The sequence below is a fragment of the Xiphias gladius genome, chromosome 13, assembly GCF_016859285.1.
Source record: "Xiphias gladius isolate SHS-SW01 ecotype Sanya breed wild chromosome 13, ASM1685928v1, whole genome shotgun sequence".
In the NCBI taxonomy this organism is placed as follows: domain Eukaryota; kingdom Metazoa; phylum Chordata; class Actinopteri; order Istiophoriformes; family Xiphiidae; genus Xiphias; species Xiphias gladius.
The window spans coordinates 755,856-775,615 of record NC_053412.1 but is presented as its reverse complement, the minus strand read 5'-3'; the positions used below and the strand labels follow the sequence as shown (position 1 = coordinate 775,615).

The window sequence follows — 19,760 nt, the reverse complement described above, 5'->3', positions numbered from 1 at the left end:
GTAAACTAAAGCGTGACGTCTCTGCCGTAACTCACTGTAAATCCCTTCGAACCTTTTATATTTAAAAGTCATGATGCGGCTGCGTCGTACAGATCAGGTCCTCAGCCGCAGCCCCAGTGCGGGCGGCCTGCTGGGGTTCAGAGGGCCCCAGTGTGGAGCTCCGTGGGGGAGCCTATCATTTCCCTCCCATTGATCCACCTGCCAGAGCTCTAATGCTGCCTTAACTGTTTGTCAAGCTAATGGGCACTGAGTGTGTGTGTGTGTGTGTGTGTGTGTGTGCGCTCTGTTAATATCTATGAACATGTGTGTGTGACTTGTAAAGTGGCGGTGTTACTGAATTCAAGATCTTACACACACACACACACACACACTGAGATGCTAAGACTGACAGCTGTCATGATGTGCGTGTGTGTTGCCGTGACGATAAGCTTGACTGACAGATCTGTCGTCAGTTTTGTGCCCTCCAGCCCTCCTCAAATAACGTTTAAAGCTGTGAAGTGCTTCCATTGGACTCCCAGGGGCCACACACACACACACACGCGCCGCACGCACACACACGCACGTGTTGGACCTTCTATAGCTGTGAGGACGCTCGTTGTGCGTACTGCCTAAATAGGATCTAAACCTGAAAGTGACCTAAACTTGTTAACTGCGTAAACAAAGTCAACGATGTCAAAGTAAGCAGCCATGTAACCAAAGCCTGCAAAAACCCAGTACTGTATGTTTTCTAAATGATAACGAGAGGTCTAGCATGAAAAAATACGCAAGTTTAAGGGAAGAAATTGTATCTGGACCTGGGTCCTGGTGAGGTCTTGACGACTACTTCATATCTAAAAAGAAGTTGATCAAGCAGTTGGACAACCAGACAGGTTGGAAACAAACCAACAGTTTATCTAGATCATCTAAACCACTTTAATTGGAGGTCAAAGTGGAAGTGAGCACAACAACAATGTTGGTAATGAATCCTCATTACACAGGAAAAGTTTTTACCGCAAGATAATGATCGGACCTTGAGAAAGTAGAACTCTTAAAGTCTCATTGCATTAAACTGCATTAAAGCCCTTCAAGGCTTTTTGGTTTCTCGCTACAACTGACCGTTTAATTTATTGATAAGAGCGAGTTAAGCACGCTGCACTGTATGGGAAGCAGCCTTCTCTAGTTTAGTTTTCATTTTTCCACACAGAGCTCTCAGGTGAAGCTGCTGCATCTCACCTTGTAGAGACTTCTGTGGTCGGTTGGTGTCCAAGCTGTTGACGAGGTCAAGAGTCGAGGGAAAACCGAAGAAAACAATCAAGGGGAAGAGAGAGGGATGGAGAGAAAGTGAGACAGGAGGAGGTGGAAGTCTTGAGGCTGGAGGTGGTGAGGTGGGGGTAGGGGGTTGACGTGGATAGAGTGCGGCTTGCAGATGGGATGGCCGTTAATCCACGGCGGTTAATTGCGCGCTCGGGGATGGCATCTTGTCAGCAGAGATAAGTTGTCACATTTTCCACTTGAGCTGAGACTAAACGATTGTAAAATAAGTTATGGCCGTCCTTGGGGCTGTCTGCAGTTTGGGGACGGGGCTGCCAACGAGCGCTTGTGTATATGTGTGTGTGTGTGTGTGTGTGTTTTTGTGCACATGTGTTTCCATCACCACACACACCGTGCCCATGTCAGTGCCGCCGCCGCGCTGTGATATTGATGGAAGCTGAATGTTATTTTATTCTGCCGCTAGTCACAGCTGTCAGCAGCCGCCATGAAGAGTGGAGGGCAGAGAGAGAGAGAGAGGGAGAGAAACTCAACTCCCGCTTCTGATAGCCTTGCTCGCCCCCAGGTCCAGCCCCTCATCCTCCAGACCTTCATGTAGACTTGAATAGGGCTTGGTTTCATTAAGGTTTTTATCAGTCCTGATCCTGATTCTGCTTAATGACTCTGGTGCTTTTCAATTCCTGGCTCTGACTGTTTAAAACAAAAATCACTGTTATTTTCAATAGATATCAGATGTTTCATTCACTGATTTACCTCGTTTTTGAGGTTTTCAATTGGATAATTGAATTAATAACATTTATGGAACAGTTGTGACGTTTGTCCAAATGCTTGATGAAGGTTTTGTAGACCAAAAACGTTGTGAATAAATAAACCGTCAGTAAAAGACACTGTGCAGGAATTGTTCCATCCGCACAGTTGAAGTTGAACAAACATTAACTTTAAAATGAGTTTGCGAGCTCTGGCTTGAAATCTTACCACAACCGGAAGTGCGTCCTTGAAATGATCTGGCATGCTGTCTTCAATTAAGTGAAGGGGATGCAGGATGAAAGCGACTATTCATTGAGAGCCCTAACTGCAAAGGCTCTATGACAAAGTCTAGATCTAGAAACAATGAAAAGAGAAGAACCTGAGGCTTTCAGGAAATGCAAGAGAATACTTCTAAAAATCTATATTCTTACATACCTGCAAATGTCTTTGTTCGTTGGAAATACCTATTTCCAGTAAGTATACTGTACCTACAAATATCTATATCCTTATATATTTTCAAATATCTAAAGATTGAAATACCTCCAAAAATATCTACAGATTATCATAGTTCGATTAGATGGTTCTCAGCAATTCATGTCACCATATGAGTTTTACACATTGCAGGGAGAAATGAGAGAAGATGAGAAAGGTTTTGACGACAAACCTTCGTTTTTTCCCCATCGGCTGATCTAAACGACATGAAATGACTTTTTTGGATAAAACTGACTGTGCACTTGAAGAGAGTCGTGGCTGGTTTTGTCTTCTCAAAGTTACATTTCTCAATTCTCTTGTAGTCTGACCTAGTATTCATGAAATGTCTGAGTCAAACTGCGAGCTTTACATCAGTGTTTGTTTGAATTCCCAGACACGGGCCTTGGCGACTCGGTCTGCTCCAGTCCCAGTATCTCCAGCACCACCAGTCCCAAGATGGAGCCGCCGCCATCGCCGCACGCCAACCGCAAGAAGCATCGGCGGAAGAAGAGCACCAGCAACTTCAAAGCCGACGGCCTCTCTGGTACTGCGGAAGGTAACACCATTTTCCCTCCCCTCGCCTCACACTTTCCCCACCCAGGTCCGACCCCTAAATCCACCGCCATGAAACAAGTCTGAGAATCCCAAATCTCACATATACCAAGAGGAGATATGGAAATAGTCTCTTTTATAGTCCAAATACTTCCAAATATCTTGTTTACTTAAAACGCTCCTAATATCTACAGTATATACTTCCAATTATCAATGTACAGTATTTGCTTTCCTCTTTTTTCAGCAAATTACAAAAATATTATCGTTAACATTGACCAAACATTGACTAACATTCATTCCCAGTATAATTTCAGAATAAAAAATTCCACTATAGTGTTATAGTTTTTGTAAAAGGGGTTTATACACTGATGTTGGAGGTTTGGAAGCGTACAATCACTGCTGTTCAGGCCTTTTTTCAGCATCATCCACCCTGAAATAATTCTTCCCAGTGTGAACAGTATGTTGTGGAAAAGTCCCAGAAGAAACATAAAGTTGATACTTTGGGACCAGGGTTGGGAAACGCAGCCACGTGATCATCTGAGTCTCCTGACCTCCGCTCTGAGGGAAGGATCTCTCCATCTTATCATTCTGTCAGCCCTTCATCTCTTCACCGTGTTGGACTTTCTTCTTCTTCTCTGTCTCTGTGTGTTTGGCTTTATCCCTGATGTGACTCTGTGTGACTGTGGATCAGTTTGTAACATAACCTCTGCCATGTGGTCGACGCTTTGATCTGTTCTGTTGGAGAGTCGGAGGACTGACTCCTGGATCCAGTTTTTTCACTGACACTCAAGTACTGGTTCCGCCGACAAACACGGTGCTATCGTACTAATAGGGCAGCACACACTGGCGATTAATATTATCTGTAGAAACACCAGCAACCATTTTTATTTTCAATGTAAGCCTGACATTTCTTTGGATCTTGATGTACATCGCCATAATTTTATGCACTTCAGCTCATTGGGATAACACCACTGTCGTGTTTCCCAGCATGAGACGGCAATTTTATTCTAGTTTAGGGCTGCAATTAACAACTATTTTCATTAGCAATGAATCTTCCGATTATCTTCTCGGGTAAGGTGATGTCTTCAGACGTCTTGTTTTGTTCGATCAACAGTCCAAAACCCAAAGATACTGGGTTTACTATCATATAAGACACAGAAGAGCATTAAATTGTCCCATTTGAGTAGCTGCATCCAGCAAGTGTTTGGCATTTTTCCTTAAAAAATTACCAAAAGGTTATTTCAATTATTAGAATAGTTGCTGATTAATTTTCTGCCCATCAACTCATCTATTAGTGGACTAATTGTTGCAGCTCTATTGTAGTTATTTCCAGAGGGGCACGTCCCAGCTACTGCATCTCGCACCATAAGTCTTTATGGTGCGTTCGGTTTTCTATGGACGTCAGTGTACCTGAGGAAAAGGCCTGACGCTACTTGATGCCGTTATTCGGCCCTTCACATGGTCTTTGTCAGCATTTTCTTTTTTTATTGGATCAGTTTTAAATATTGCAGGGATTAATGTTCGAAGAAACAGCCACGATGCACAAGTTAACAAGCCCTTAATGTGGATTTTTGTGAACCATCGCACGTGTTAACTTTTCACCTTTAACTTGCCGTCCCGTAGGCCGGAAAACCATGGACACAGCACAGTGTCCCAATCATGAAAAAGGCTGTTATTTACCTGTTGTCTGATCTACCCTTTGTCGTGTGTTGTAGTCAGTCCCCTCACAGTATCAGATTTTAGGTCGGCTTTGATTGTTTTTCCAATTTAGGTTATTTCAGGGTTCTCTATCTTGTGTCCATGTGTGTAAACCGTGTAGTCGACGTGTTGCACTGGCCTGGTGAACATGGAGTTGTAGATAAAATAAAGCTGAAATATAACCCTTGAAAGCCTCAGTCAGTTAGAGACATGGATACGGACCCAGGGTCGGGTCTTGGTTTTTGTTACAGTCAGAACTCTAACAAGGTTGGTAACCACTGGTCCAAAAGATTTGGACTTGCTGCCGTTCTCTACCTCTGTGTCTGGTTCCATCTCGCTCTTTTAAAAGTCTATTTCTTCTTTTTCTTCATCAGATGTCAGACACAAGGGCTGACAAACGCTCACACACTAGTTAACGCACGCACTCTCACACACACACTGTTTTGATGGTTGAACAGATGTGGCAGCGGCAGCAGATGTGTAATGTTCGTCTCTCCATCACGGAGGCATCAAGCAGCTGACAAGGCAAGTGGCTGTCTGAGTGAAGGATAGATGCTGCGACCACTTTCATCTCTCCTCTTCTCCTCTCCTTTTCATTCCTTTCATTTTCTCTCCTTTCCTTTGTTTTCTCTCTTCCTTCCCCACTTCCCCCTTGCCTCCTTTCAGCCCCCTTTTCTTTCATTTCTCATCTTGTCTCTCCATTTCCCTCCTCTCTTCTCTTTGTTTTTCCTGTCCTGTCCATTCTTTCTTCTTCTTTGCATTCCTTCTCATTGTTTCTTCTCTTATCATCTCTCTCCTTTCCAATTTTCCTCCCCTCTCTTTTTTTTCCCATTTCTATAATTTTTGGTTTTGCTTTCTCCTTCCTTTCTCCTTTCCCTCCAGTCGTCTCCTTATTTTCCTTTCGTCTTATTTTTCATATTTCTTCATTTTCATCCTCTTCTTTTTCATTCTTCTAATATCTCTTCTCCTACTCATCATCTCCTTGTGTATAGACATGTTTCTGTCCTCCTCTCTCCCTTCCTTTATTCTGTCCATTTTTAAATTTTCTCTTCCATCCTCCTCTTCTCCTCCTTCTATCCACGTATCAAATATTATTAACCCTCAGACTCAATCAGGACTGACTGCAGTTACTCCTCTTTTTCCCTGTGACCATTTTATTGTCAAACATTTTCACTGAGCGCCACACGTCGTCAGATTCTCCCAGACTCCTTCGACTCGCCCTCCTATTAGTCAGCCAGAGAGGCTTTAAGTGAAATATTATAAATAATCCACCGTATTGAAATCTTTTATCAGCTGTGTCATTTTCATTATTCAATAAGCGATTAGTAACAGTCTTCCCAATTTAGCCATTAAGCACCGAGCGCGCTCCACCGGCCACCAGCTCGCTGCTTGTCACGCCGGGCGGGCGGGTGAAGTATCTTCATGTCAGAGCGAGGCCCGGCATAATTCATGAGGGGGAACCGCCCTCCGTGGCCGAGCTCCCCCAGGTAGGACCGCACCAGCACTCACACACAGAGTGCCAGCTGAATTCCCTTCAGACTGCTGAAGCGGCAGGAAGGTCTGCTCGGATGGATGTTCGTGGTGCCGGGGAGACTTTCTTCATGGTTTTGGTGACCCAACGACCCGTAGTCCCACCTTCACAGCACAGTTTCCACTTGTACACAAGAAATCGGGGCAGTAGTGCTCAAGTCCGGTTTTGGTCTTGACACGGATCTCGAGACATTTTTTTTCCTGTTATTTCAGACTCATCTTGGTCTTGAACTCATCTCGGTCTTCTGGGCATTTGAAACAGCTTTGTCTTGGTTTTGACGGAGACACATCTTGGTCTCATGGGCGTTTTGACTCAGACTTTTCACAGGCATTTTGACGTGGACTTGTCTCAGTCTCCAGGGTGATTAGACTCTGACTCGCCTCAGTTTTGTGGGTGTTTTGACTCAGACTCGTCTGGACCTTGTGGGCATTTTGTCTTGGACTTCTCGGTTACTGGGGTGTTTTGACCTGGACTTTTCCGTTTCTGTCTTGTGGGTGTTTTAATTTGGACTTGTCTCAGCCTCATGGGTGTTTTGCCATGTCTCAGTGTTTAGTCTCGACCAAATCCAACTTTTATCTTTTTTTTTAAAATTTTATTTCTTGTCCACCATACCCGACTTCTCCCTTTGCTGATGTAGCTGTTGATGACATCTTCTTTCTTAATCCAGCCCTCAAAGCTTTGATCGGTCGAATGTTATTTTGAAACTGGTAAAAATAATAAAATAAAAATTTCAGGATCAGCAGGATTTCAGACTTTCCCCCAACACACAAGTCAGAGATGAGGGCAGAGAATAAAAACAAACAAAAACTAAAACTACGAAGTTAATGGGAGACTTGGTCACGTGATTAACAGAACATGAAAAGAATTTCAGTTGGCAATTTATTAGGTCCATGTAGCTAAAACTAATGAAGTTTAATACCGCAGCCCTGCAATAAATCCCACCTTCATGACAGTTATTAAATTCTATCCCATTCTTTTAGTAACACACACCTCACCCACACACACACACACACACACACACACACACACACACACACACACACACACACACACACACACACACACACACACACACACACACACACACACACACACACACACAGAGCTTCAGATATGTGAAGTGGCCCCACACAGGTAACAGCAGGATCACTGGCCACATTCCTGGGTTTTTCTGTGTTGACAAATGCTGACGACTGCTTTGATTCCTCAACCAGTGAACTCCTCAGAACAGGTGAAGCTGACACGGTGTGTGTGTGTGTGTGTGTGTGTGTGTGTGTTCACTGATTTAATTGCCCTCTCAGATTACACACAGGGTGTCTCAGTTTAAGAGCTTCACTTATTCCATAATTGGCCCCCGTCAGTCTGTTTGTCGATCAGCCGTCAGCTGGACGATGCACCTGCAGCACGTCGCCCGTGACTGGTTCATTGTGAACACGGATTCCTTTAAAGTCGAGGTTAATCAGGAAGATGGGCCCCGCTCTCCATCACAGGTCACTTTAGGTCAACGGGGGTCAGACGGGTGACAGACAAAGAGGGTCACTGTGATGCAGAGTCTAGGTGGTCCAGACCTGACAGTCAGGAGATGTTTAAGTTGGTAATGTGTGGTATTTCTTTATTTTAAATTCCTTTACTATTTCAAGATTAAGTTAATTATCTGTGTAGTTTCAGTTCAGTTTTCTGCGTTATTCAACGTCTCTGCTTTAGCTTTATTCCCTCAGGCACTTTTTTTAAAAAACGTTTTTGAACATTTTTTAAAGAATAAATAAATAAAAAATTGCACTTATGGAAGTCGATAGCTGTCAATATTGAAATCAAATCTTTTAATCGAATTGATGTCATATACCTTGGCATGAAATAAGACAATTTATATTTCAGTGTTTGAAGATGCATAATTACTGCATCGTACAATATAAATAATGAACACGAATGCTGCAAAACATTTTTTGAAGAGGACTTCCATAAGCACTGGGCATTTTGGTTAAATGTTATAAAACAATACCAATCATTTAAAAAAAATTGCCTTTTTTTCACTGATTTTAAGTCAGATGATTTTTGTCGTTTAGTGTCAGTTTTCAAAAAGTTAAAAATTCCCCGCATGTATTGTTTTACAGTCTCTCTTCCTCCCTGCTCATCTTTCAAAAGAAACGCGACAGACACATACACACACAAAAATATTTGTAAGATCTAAATATGAAAATATAGATAATTTCTCTTTTAATATTTAAAAGAAAAAATCCAAATCCATTTCAAAAATCCAGGTAGTGTCCAACTGTCCTGTGTAGTTGTGTGTCATGAACAGATTTGATGATTTAAAGAGAATCTGTCTTGATGTGTTCACACAATAAGCAACATATAAAACTGACATGACGTTATTCATCCTCTGCGTCTCCGTGGTTTTATTTATCCAATGTAGCAGCAACATTAGTTGACTTTTTTTTTTTTTTTTTTTTTAAATGCCCTGACACATTACTATATATTTAAGACATTAATGATCCTTGCACTTTCAGGGATCCAACCTGTGACCTTTTGAAAACAGCTCTGATTTGTTTTTAGATTGATAATGTACTTGAGATCAGCTCCCCGCAGCGGTGAGCGGCTTCGCTATATGTGACTCATTTTAAAACGGATAAACCTTTGCTTATTGCTCGCCTCGCCTTCTGTGGAAGAGCGAGAGGCGACAAGGGAAACAAGCAGAGTAACATTTAAAGTGTCAGCCGCTCCTCTCACACAATCACGACTGTATTTCATCCTCTGCAAATGTTGATTTGGTGGCAAATGCTCACAGTAGCCCCGGGGGAGTAAATATTACCGAGGGTTTGCTGTTCAAGACAAAGCAGCATTAAAAGCATTGAAAGGTTCGACAGCTCGTTGTTCGACCGCTTGAGAACGAACTGAAGCTACAGTGGAGCCTTAAAATCATTAAATTTTCAGTGCTTTCGTCTCTTCACACCAACTGTCTCTACAGTTTTTCACATCTGCAGATGTGAGTTTTTGTCTTACTGTGTAACGGTACGTTAATCTGCATCAATAATCCGAGCTCTCTATGGTGAGTTTGTTCTGTTGCTTGTATTTTTCACGCTATTATTTGATAAAGAGATTTATATTATCTCGTAGGTTTGCTTCAACAGTTTATCCACCAAAAAAACCACACACACACATAAGATTAATTAGATGGCGTTAATTCCGTTAATGTATCAATGGTGACTGGAGTATTTATTTGGGACAGTTTTATATTAGAGACGGGCCTTTATTTCCACTTCCCCCTATTGCCTGGTTAATGTAATCTCAATACTTCTTCCATAATTAGCCATTGTCTTGATAAATTCAGCATAATGTCCATTTCCACAACACTAATTCCATCAGTACATCACAATCATGTCATACTCGCCACTCTGCTAATAAATGCACCCTTTTTATTAGAAATATTGTTTTCTACGGCTCTACCTAAGTATTATTTTATTATATACTGTTTTAAGATTATTTTTCAATCAACTGATTGATTGTTTAGTCTATAAAATGACAGTGTAGTTAAAATTGTCAAATGTGACTCTTCAAATATCTTGTTTTGTCTGACCAACACAAAGGTATTCAATTTACTGTGATACCAAATAGAGAAAAGCGGCAAATCTTCACATTAGAGAAACTGGAAGCAGCAAATATTTCCCACTTTTTCCCAGTAATTTACTTTCAGTCACCTTCATATGGTGGTTTGTGTGTAAATCTAGCGGGTTCAGATTTAGAAAAGAACGCTTGAACCAGGTTTGATAGGTTCTGCCTGGTTTATGCTTTGGTCCAAAAGCACTGAATAAGGTTTGAGAAGTTTGTTTTGTTGCTTTTCTGGTCACGTTTGTTATGTTGCAAACTTACTGACATCCCCTCATTGTGCTCATTGGCTCCGCCCGCTCCTGCACAAAACCACGCCCCCTCAGAATCTGTTTTTGACACCTGTCTTTCTCTTTGCTTTTCTCTTCTCTTTCTGTTTTCTCTTGTACACGTCGTCTCATTCTTTCAATCCACCCTTCCTTCTCCGCCTCTGTTTTGTCCTTCTTCCACTCCCCCCCCCCTTCTCTCTCCTCCTGCCGTCCGGGGACGCAGCCAAACGTAAAGCGTGGAAACTAAATCGTGTTGGTAGTCTGCGCAGCATTCGCACCAACAGTCTACACAACTCTGAAGGTAAAAAACTGCAGTGGTGGGCCTGTGGCGGACAGGTGGACGCCCACCAACCCCACCCACAGCTGCGGGGATGGAGTACCCTGTACTGGAGAAATGTACATTGCCAGAAATCAGTGATTTGGTGATCTGCAGTTTCAAAAGATGTCTAGACATCTTGGTCAAAACTGGCGTTTTTTAGATTTCTAAGCTACGGACCCTCCGAGAGGGTCGTGAGATAAATTTAATGGGTCACAAGATGATTAAGAGAAGAGATATATCTGTTACATGAAAATATTTTTCTCTAAACCTTTTTCCAGTGATTTTATTTATAATAATGTCTTCAGGCCTCTAAAAATGTTTCATATAGAGCAGGTCGGGAAGCAACAGTCACAAATATGCTGAGTTGGTCAAACTGAGAAACATATTCACCCTGTGACAAGAAATTTGAAGAAAGAGTCAAAGGCCAAAAACGGTTGGGAACCGTTTATTTGAGCAGCAGTTTGAAGTGGAAGGCGTCGCTGGTTCTGGAAGTGTTTTCCCCCAATTTTTTATTCTCATTTCAAAATTTTCTTTAAATAATCTCCTCAGTTTTCCTTGACATAGAAACACGGGATGATAGTACAACCCTGTATTATGTAGTGACCACCAATTTAAATTGTTTCAGATTTGTTTATCAGATATAAGGTTTTGTAAGGTTTCCTCTGATATTTGGCAGACTGCTCTTAATACTACAACACCCAGACGCCTCGGCTGCTGATGCTATAGACAAAGAGGTGCAAATGCAAAATTGCAGTTTTAAACAAAATGTGTCGGAGTTGCTCACTTCATCCAAAATCGACCCACGTGACAGAATTTTAAGCTTGGTAATTGGATGTTTTGTTGCCAACATGCACCTTGGGAATCGTAGTTAACTTGCGTGACTGTCGGTCACACGCCAACGTCTACAAGAAAAATAAATGGGACTTTTACTTCTAGAACCGGGGGCGTCTGAAGTAGCTTCTCCCGCTTCGTAACTTAGTTTCTACATTTAGTCAGGACCTGCTTCACAAGGAAAAATGCCTGTTTGCTTGCCATTAAAACAACAGTTCTATGTCACGTAGAAGTCTAAAAAACATACTCTGTTACCAAATTATTTTTCTTTTTAACCTAGATGTCTCTTGACCTGCAAATCACCAAATCAGTGCTTACTGGATGCTGGTGGTATGTGTTTGGTTCACTATTGCAGTGGAGAAAACGCTCATTTTCATAATGAATTGTCTCCTCCCTGCCTGAGTCACCTGACTTGTCCATCGCGGCGTCTTCCCCTCCTTGCATCCTTCTGCCCCGCCCTCCTCGCCTGTGAGGCTACAGCCAAACAAACGCACCCACCCTGCAGTGAAGAAATACCCTTGAAGCATGCGTTGTACAGACAGTGTTAAATGTGATATCCAGTGAATGTTGGGTGTTGGTCAGATGTGAGCGATGCATCTTTGATGGATCATTTTCTTTTATGTAACCTAATCCCTCTTAAAATATGCAATGCGAACCATAAAATATCTCAGGTGTTCTCAGGTGTCGGGTTGTCAGTGTGTCTGCATGATTGAAAACAACGTCAAAACAGGTTAAATGATCTCCAGTTACTCGCGAATCTGCTCTACGTCACAGCTTCTTGCTCTGCTTCAACATACCTGTTCAAAAAATAGACTTCCATATTTCTCTTTCAGGGAGACTTCGGAACAATCGGCTGCAATATTTTCCAGGTTATTAATGTTGTAAAAGGCTGCGAATAATATGGGGAGTAATGACCTGTGTCGCAAAGCAATACTGTGTGCGGTGACATTTAAGGCTTTTAATTTGTGTTTCCCGAGGCCCCCTTTTGTCTCCCTCACGCCTCCCCTCTCATTGCACCTACCGTCCTGCTTGTCACCCCCCCCCCCACATTGGGCGGTCTCGACACCTCACACCCTGGATGATAGCCTTGTATGCATGTCCTGCCCCCCCCACCACCACCACGTCTTGTAAATGCTTTATATTTGGTTTGTTCTGTTTCTGCTGTTAAAGGTTGCCAGTGTCAGAGTTCACAAATTGCCTCGGCGCCACTTCTCCCTGTGTGAATGTCGCCCACAGTAGCCGAGAGCGGTGGCAGTAATTACCAATACAGCACGAGTGACTGGCCATCTGTGTGTTTGTACTCTCATGCATATGTTTAGTCATGTACACAAACACAGAGGAGGGGCCGGGCAGGTTCAGGTAGCTGTAAGTGTGCAGGGAAATCAGTGAATCGCAGACTTATTTTGCCCAAATTGTCTTCCAGGATCAAGAATCAGGTCAAATCTCAGCTTTAGAAACTCAGAGGACCAATTCAGCTCGTTAAGTATCAAAAATCAAGTCATTTTTATTCAGTAATTGAACCCATAAAGTCAAGTGAAAAAATGTTCAAGTGCAGCAGGATCATTTCAACCAGTTTTCAAAGAAAATCAACTTGTTTCGAACTGCTGTTTCCAAGCTTAACAAGTATTTCTCAAGCCCAAGTGTTTGATTTATGATTAATTTTAATCACCACAACATCTAACCACCTGTTTAGAATTTCATTCAGCTTTAAATCAATACTTTAAAGCTGCATTGATTCATATTTTTTGGCTGCTTCGGGCAGTAGAACAATCCGCGAACAAGCTGTGAAAAGAACATCTGAAATACAATCATTTCATAAAGCTGATGTGGACTTGGATTTATCCACTTGATGCATTTAAGTCCACTATTCCCTATCTCCTAGCTCTGTGTTTGGTCTCTATATCTGGCTCTTTAGCTGCTAAATGTCCAACTTTCTTCACCAGCTTCTCTAACTCTGCCGAAATGAGCAGGTAGAGCTAATCAGAGCCTGTTTAACCTTGTTTTTTTTAGACTGAACCAGACAGGAAATGTGCTGCAAAACCAAAACTAGGAGCTCAAAGAGGCTGAAAAGCTCCCTAGAGCTGCAGAGTTTGTAATCATTCTTTCTCTTTGTAACTATGAGTGACTCCTTATTATTCTCCTCATTACAGTATCATTTGATCCAATTTTGATATACAAATTTTGACGAACACATTTTTAAATACCATGCTGCTTCACATTTTCCTGTACAGACAGGAGCTGGTGAGACTCAGGTGGGGGCTCTCAGAGTAAGACTGGGTTGTGGGAGTGGTTCTTCAGTTGCACAGCCCAATGCCCCCCTCATTTTATTCATTAGCTGCCGCGGTGCGCTGGGTCAGCGTGCAGCATTTAAATCCAGAAACAGCATTTAATTTATGCCGCGGAGAGGCAGGCCATTTCTGGATTGTTGGTTTCCATAATTGTCAAGCAGCCAAACACCCCTCCCCCTGAAAACAGAGAATCAGGGGAATTTGATTATGATGGGATTCTTGCGGTTGACCCTGCAGGGCTCAAGTAGAGCTTGATGGGTGGGCCGTCGTTTAGAACGAAGATACACCCGGTGCAGACCCCGGAGCCTCCAAATGCACTCTGGGAAATTGTCATCCACTCTCCGCATTGTGTACAGTTTGCCCCTCATTAGGCATATTTTAATATGCAGTTTTAATTTCTGGCATGTATCAAACTCCTTACCCTTCACAGTGGAAGTAAGAAGGCAAGATCTACTAGATGACCCATAAAAAGTCTGACTCAGCAACCAGCAGGTGCTTCTTTCATACTTTGATCTGGAGACGGATCACCTGAGGTCACCACCGTCTTGGGTTTCTGAGACGCTGCAGTAAGATGCACTATTAGTTTTTAACAATACCAGAAGTGTACAGTCTAGTGTCGTGGTGAATGAGAAAAAGCTGCAGGTGTACAACTTGCTGAAGTGCCACATTGTGTTGCAAGTATTCATTTGAAATTTCGTTCCTTATTTTCTGCTGTTTGGAGTTGAGGAAAGACTTGACAGCAGGGGTTTGGGTTTGAATTCAGGGCAGATGCTTAATGTGTTGCTCACAAGTCAGCCACTGACACTGGATTCTCTTTGTCCAAATGTTTGTGATATGAAAACCAGTTTGTCAAGCTCTTGTTATGCTTGAAGCAGGTGATGCTGAGGTTTAGACCCTGATCCGGAATCAAAGAAGGCCGGTTTTCTCACTGTTACGTTAGACCCTGATCAGATAGAAAGTAAGGTGCAGTTTATTTCGAGACTAGTCAGATAACATTAATGCAATAATAGTCTTTTAGCAGACATCTAAGGTAGCGTTTAGATGGTTGATGGCCTTCAGTAATCCTGCTCTTATACTTACCAACAGCCAATAAACATGAAAGACACCCGACTAAAAGCTTCACACCGTGTTAATTTTATCACACACCGCTCACCGTTTAAAAAGTTTTGGTATGTTTTTATGTTTTGTCCCGTTTACGTCCATAAATCTTTTTTTTTTTTCCTTTACATTACTGTAACATTACTGTAATGAAAGATGCTGCTTATTAGTGCAACACGTCAAGCAGCTAAATCAACCTTTATCTCTGGACGGAGGAGGATACTGTTTAGTTGACCATCCAAACCTGATTACCAACTAGGAGCTACTGTAAACGTATGGATCCACAGTTATATGCACATCATTGAATACATTTTAATAACTGCTTTAAAATGTATTTAGTTTGTTTGTCCATTCATCTGTATTTGTTATCATTCAGTTTTTATTACTGACAAATAATAATACATTTTGTCATTGATTACTTTTCATTTAGTTTTCATCTCACTTGTGTCAAAAAACTGTTGTTGAATATTTCACTTCATACAATAACGTCATGTTGTTTTCATAGTGGAAACAAAGTGTCATAGTTTTTGAAATTATCCCCACATTCAGCTGCCAATTTAAAATAAAAGTCTGGTTTAACCTTGAGCACCAGCACTTGTAAACAGTAGTTTTAATTAACATCAACTAATCAGACTCAGCCCATCAGCAGCCTGAAGCACCAAAGACATGAAAATGATCCACCGTTATCTTCAGCAAAGGAAACTTTGGTCAGCAAAGGTGTTTTCAATCTCTTTATCCTGGAAGTAGATGGGTCTCTCAGCCAGTCATTTTGCCTCGGGGCGCTTCCTTCCATCTTTACCTTCCATCCTTCCTCTCATCGGACAAGGCCATTGATTATCCAGAGCCAAGCCAGAGGGGAACTTCAGCTCCGGTGCTCTGAGATACTCCCAATTAGCCAAATGACTGGAGCTGAGGAATCCCAAATGGTCGTTCCCTCGCGGGCCGGCCGTGACCGCTCTCCGACTGATTAAACCTCTTTTTTTCACTGTTTCACTCCCGGCACACGTCATGAAACTGCTGCTTCCAGAAACGCTCAGCCAAAGTGTCATGAATGATTACCAGCTTCAAGGCTGAGATATCCAATGAGCCCTCATCCCAAACTGTTAGATATGTGTATATGTAGCTGATAAAGGAAACCATGGGGCCTTATTTCCTTTTACAACATTTCTTCAAGATACAACCTTTCTTAGACACTGTTCAAGTGCTTTTGTTAAGGATCATACAAACAGAAACTGAGGAATCCTGGGAATTATCAGCCGTGCTGTAGGCTGTCCTTTGATTAAGTGCCCCCCTTCCTCCTCACTGGGGCTAATTGTAAGCAGAAGCCGCTTGTTGTCTGATCTGTTGTGGTGATGATACCGGCTCACAGCGATGCCCCCACTTCACCTCTACTTCCCATCCTCTCTCTGGTCGGAAACGGTTTCCAAATGTGCCCAAGTTGTGCACAAACACAGCCAAACATCCCTCAAACCGCTGTGAACGGGCTCAACGTGTCTTATTTCATAGTAAACTGAATATATTTGGGTCTTGAACTGTTGAACAGAGAAAACGAGACATTTGAAGACTTCACCTTGGACTGTGGAAACTGGTGGTTTCTGACAGTTCATAGATTGAACAATTAATTATTTGGCAGATTAATCAGTAATCATAAGTTGTAGCCCTGTGAAAGACAAAGCAAATCATCTTATTTTAGAAACTGGGCACTGCAAATGTTTGACTTTTTCTTTTGATAAACAGCTGAAACGATTACTCACCAAAATCATTGCTGATTAATTTCCTAGCGATCGACCAATCGATTTATCAAGTTATTTTAGGTCATTTAGAAAGTACATCTCAACTATTGTGTCAACAGGAAGGTTGGTCATTTTTGACACACTTGTTGCTTTTAATCTTTACAGATATGATGGCTACAAACTTTGGCAAATTACATTAAAACTATCAGAAGGCAAAGACTGTACTAATCTAAGTCAAAAGAGACTGGATTTGCAGGTTTAAAAATAAAAAATCACAGATTTCAGGACACTGTATCATCTGGATGGCCAGGAATCTTCACCGACATAGGATCGATCTCTCATTTGCAAAAAAAAAGCGTGTTTAAAGGTGTTTCTGAGTCAACTGTACAATTTTAATGTACCAATATCCAGACACATACATTCTAAAACAGCACTAAAAAAAGTTCCAGGACTTTAAATCTCTTCTAAAGTCGTATACAAACACTCACATGCTCGCACACACTCGGCCTAATTGACTCCTGATTGTCCCATTAACCTCTGAGGGGGTTCTGCGTAATAGATCCATATGTCCCCCCCTCCAGCAGGCCCTGATTATAATGACTGACCTCTCCCACTGACATGTCAGCAGAGGAGAGGGCAGGACGTTTCGGTGGGCCCTCGGGGGGTGGGGGGGGTGACATCCTGGCTTTTGGGAGGGGGGCGTCACACGGGTCAGCAGCGGTTGGCTCAGGAGAACAGGTGTCAATCGGTCAGTGTGTGTAATTCAATGAAAAGGCTTCTGCCAAATATCGCACTTCATGCCTGAGCTAACATGGGCAGAGCTGCTGGTGTAATTTCTGTTTTTCTTTAAGATTTAAATTGTTTGCAAGTAATGAAGTGGTCATTCTGACATTTTACAATTTGAAAGGCAAGCAGAAAAGTTTTAGAAGACCTCAGGTTTTCTGGGAGTTTGTTCCAGATATGTGGTGCGTATATCAGGGGACAGTAGGCTGGCCCCTGTCCCAGATGATCTGAGAGGTTTGGACGGTTCAGAACATAGAAGCCAGTGTGAAGATCTGAAAACCGAGCCATGATATATGTTTAAGGTGATATCAGGGTATCTGATTTTGTAATTGTCTTGATGGGACTATTATGCCACCAAGATTTGGTTTATAGTCTTTAACATTACAGATTGAAGGTGAACACTGACTTTTAATTGTTTGCTTTTTGCACCAAGGACAGTGTTTTCACTCTGAGACAAGTACCTCTGATGTCGGAGTGAAAAGCAAAACCCCAACACAAACATTTTTGTTTTGGGGTTGTGTTGAGTCATTTACTGTTCTGGATAGAAAAAGGTCACAACAAACACCATAACTGAACATTTATCAGATACTGAACTCTTCTTCTACTTCTTCTCACTCTGGATGAGAGCCTAAACCAAATGGCTGCGGTGAAAGTGCCTGAATGTGTTGCGGTTGATGAGCCTCTGCAGTGAATGGAGTTTCAATTGATGAGAGTTCCTGTACTAAATCTCCGTTTTCCGCTCCAACAGAACAAGAGGAGAACTTTGAGTTCACCATCGTGTCGCTGACGGGGCAGACGTGGCATTTTGAAGCCACTTCATACGAGGAACGAGACGCCTGGGTTCAGGTCATCGAGAGCCAGATCCTGGCCAGCCTGCAGTCCTGTGAGAGCAGCAAGAACAAGGTGAACACCGCAAACCGGACTCTGCCTCTTTAAATCTGAAGTTTCTACACCTCACTCCAAGTCAGATCCAAGATTCCCCATGATCCTGAAACATCTGAAGTACCAGTTTTAGAGGTCGTAGCGGGGTCAGGGGACGTCTGCAAATTTGGAAAAACATTTTTAGAATATAAGAGCCATTAGTTGGTGTTAAGTCTTCTTTCTCCACACCTGCATAATAACACACATATTAACAACCCAGGACCCCAATAAGCACTGTTATCCAAGTCAAAACTGCTTCCAAAGTGAAAGCTTTAGAAATCTAGGTTATATTAAACTGTTGTTTTGACAGCAATTAAGTGACAGTGTTTTAATTTGTGTTTAGGACTTGTTTTACAGGTAAATAAAATCGTGGAAATTCATTTGAAACATTGGTTATATGTAACCCAGATGGATTTTAAAAAACATTGACTTTTTCAACCACGTTTATCTTACAAGTGAAAATTAATTCTTGACCTTGCAAGTAGTGGTTCAAAAATGTAGGGAAAAAAAAACCCCTCAAGGTTCACTTACAAGCTTTTTCTGGAGCTTTCAAAACCATCTCACAGTCTTCTTCATCAGTGATAGAGCTGTTGGCTTAGTTGTCACAAAGTTGGCACTGTTGTCTTGCCACTTGAAAAATGACCATTAAAGTTAGATCTTAACCTTGAAAACAGTATTTGAACAAAAACATCTTAGATCAAGGTCCACTTGTTAGCTGTTAGCTTTTTCTGGAGCTTTCAACCCTATCTTGCAGTCTTCATCGTCATCAACTTTATGGCTCGGTTTTCACACCAACTAAGTTTTTAACCGAAACAGACGGGAGGAAACGTGAAACGGCTGTGGTATGACGACAGAGCTAACAAGTACTTTCAGTGACAAAGACCGTGAGATTTGGTTGAAAGCTCTGGAAATGTTTGTAGCAAAGACTCTCAGTATTCATTGTATAATACATATATACATAGTACTATATATATATATATATATATATACTATTTCCAGTTTGGCTGCAAACAATGATTACTTTCATGACTGAATTATCTATCATTTAGTTTCTCGCTTAATCAATTAATCTTTGTCTGTATAGGATATCAGAAACTACTAAAATACGCCTGTTACAATTCCCCAAGGCCCAATGAAACGATTAACGGTTCAGTATTTAATACAAGTTCGTATGCGTAAGTATATATACATTTACGTGTAGAACAAATGGAGGCGCAAATTACAAATGATGCGACACGCGTGAATAAAAGTGCAAAGTACCGGTTACTGTTATGAATTACAAGCAGTGAAAAAAAGAAGGTACATAAAGGTGCACACAGGAAACAACATGACAATATTACTATGGAAAACCATTTAGTCAGAGAAATTAGTATGAATGGGAAAGAAAGTATGAACTCTATTAAGCAGTGGTTCACTTTGCAAGTAGCAGATATGATGAATAAAAAATACTAGGAAAAGAAGTTTTGAATCCACACTAAACACTGCTCTCACTATTACCACACACACACACACACACACACACACACACACACACACACACACACACACACACACACACACACACACTCTGTCACTCACATAATTACAAAATACCAATTACTGTACCTACCTCACATTCAGCTTCAGCGTTGCCATTTTCCACCTGCACACGCAGCAGTCGGCTCCGCT

At 41.8% G+C, this 19,760-nt stretch overlaps 1 protein-coding gene across 3 annotated transcripts in view; it reads left to right on the top strand.

Moving 5' to 3' along the window:
- agap1 (ArfGAP with GTPase domain, ankyrin repeat and PH domain 1) overlaps positions 1-19,760 on the top strand; it is a 178,402-nt gene that overhangs the window by 136,153 nt on the left and 22,489 nt on the right. For all 3 annotated transcript variants that reach the window (XM_040141921.1, XM_040141922.1, XM_040141920.1), the window contains 2 exons: positions 2,861-3,022; positions 17,920-18,074. In XM_040141921.1, coding sequence (XP_039997855.1) covers positions 2,861-3,022; positions 17,920-18,074 — 317 coding nt within the window. The remainder of the gene's footprint in view (positions 1-2,860; positions 3,023-17,919; positions 18,075-19,760) is intronic.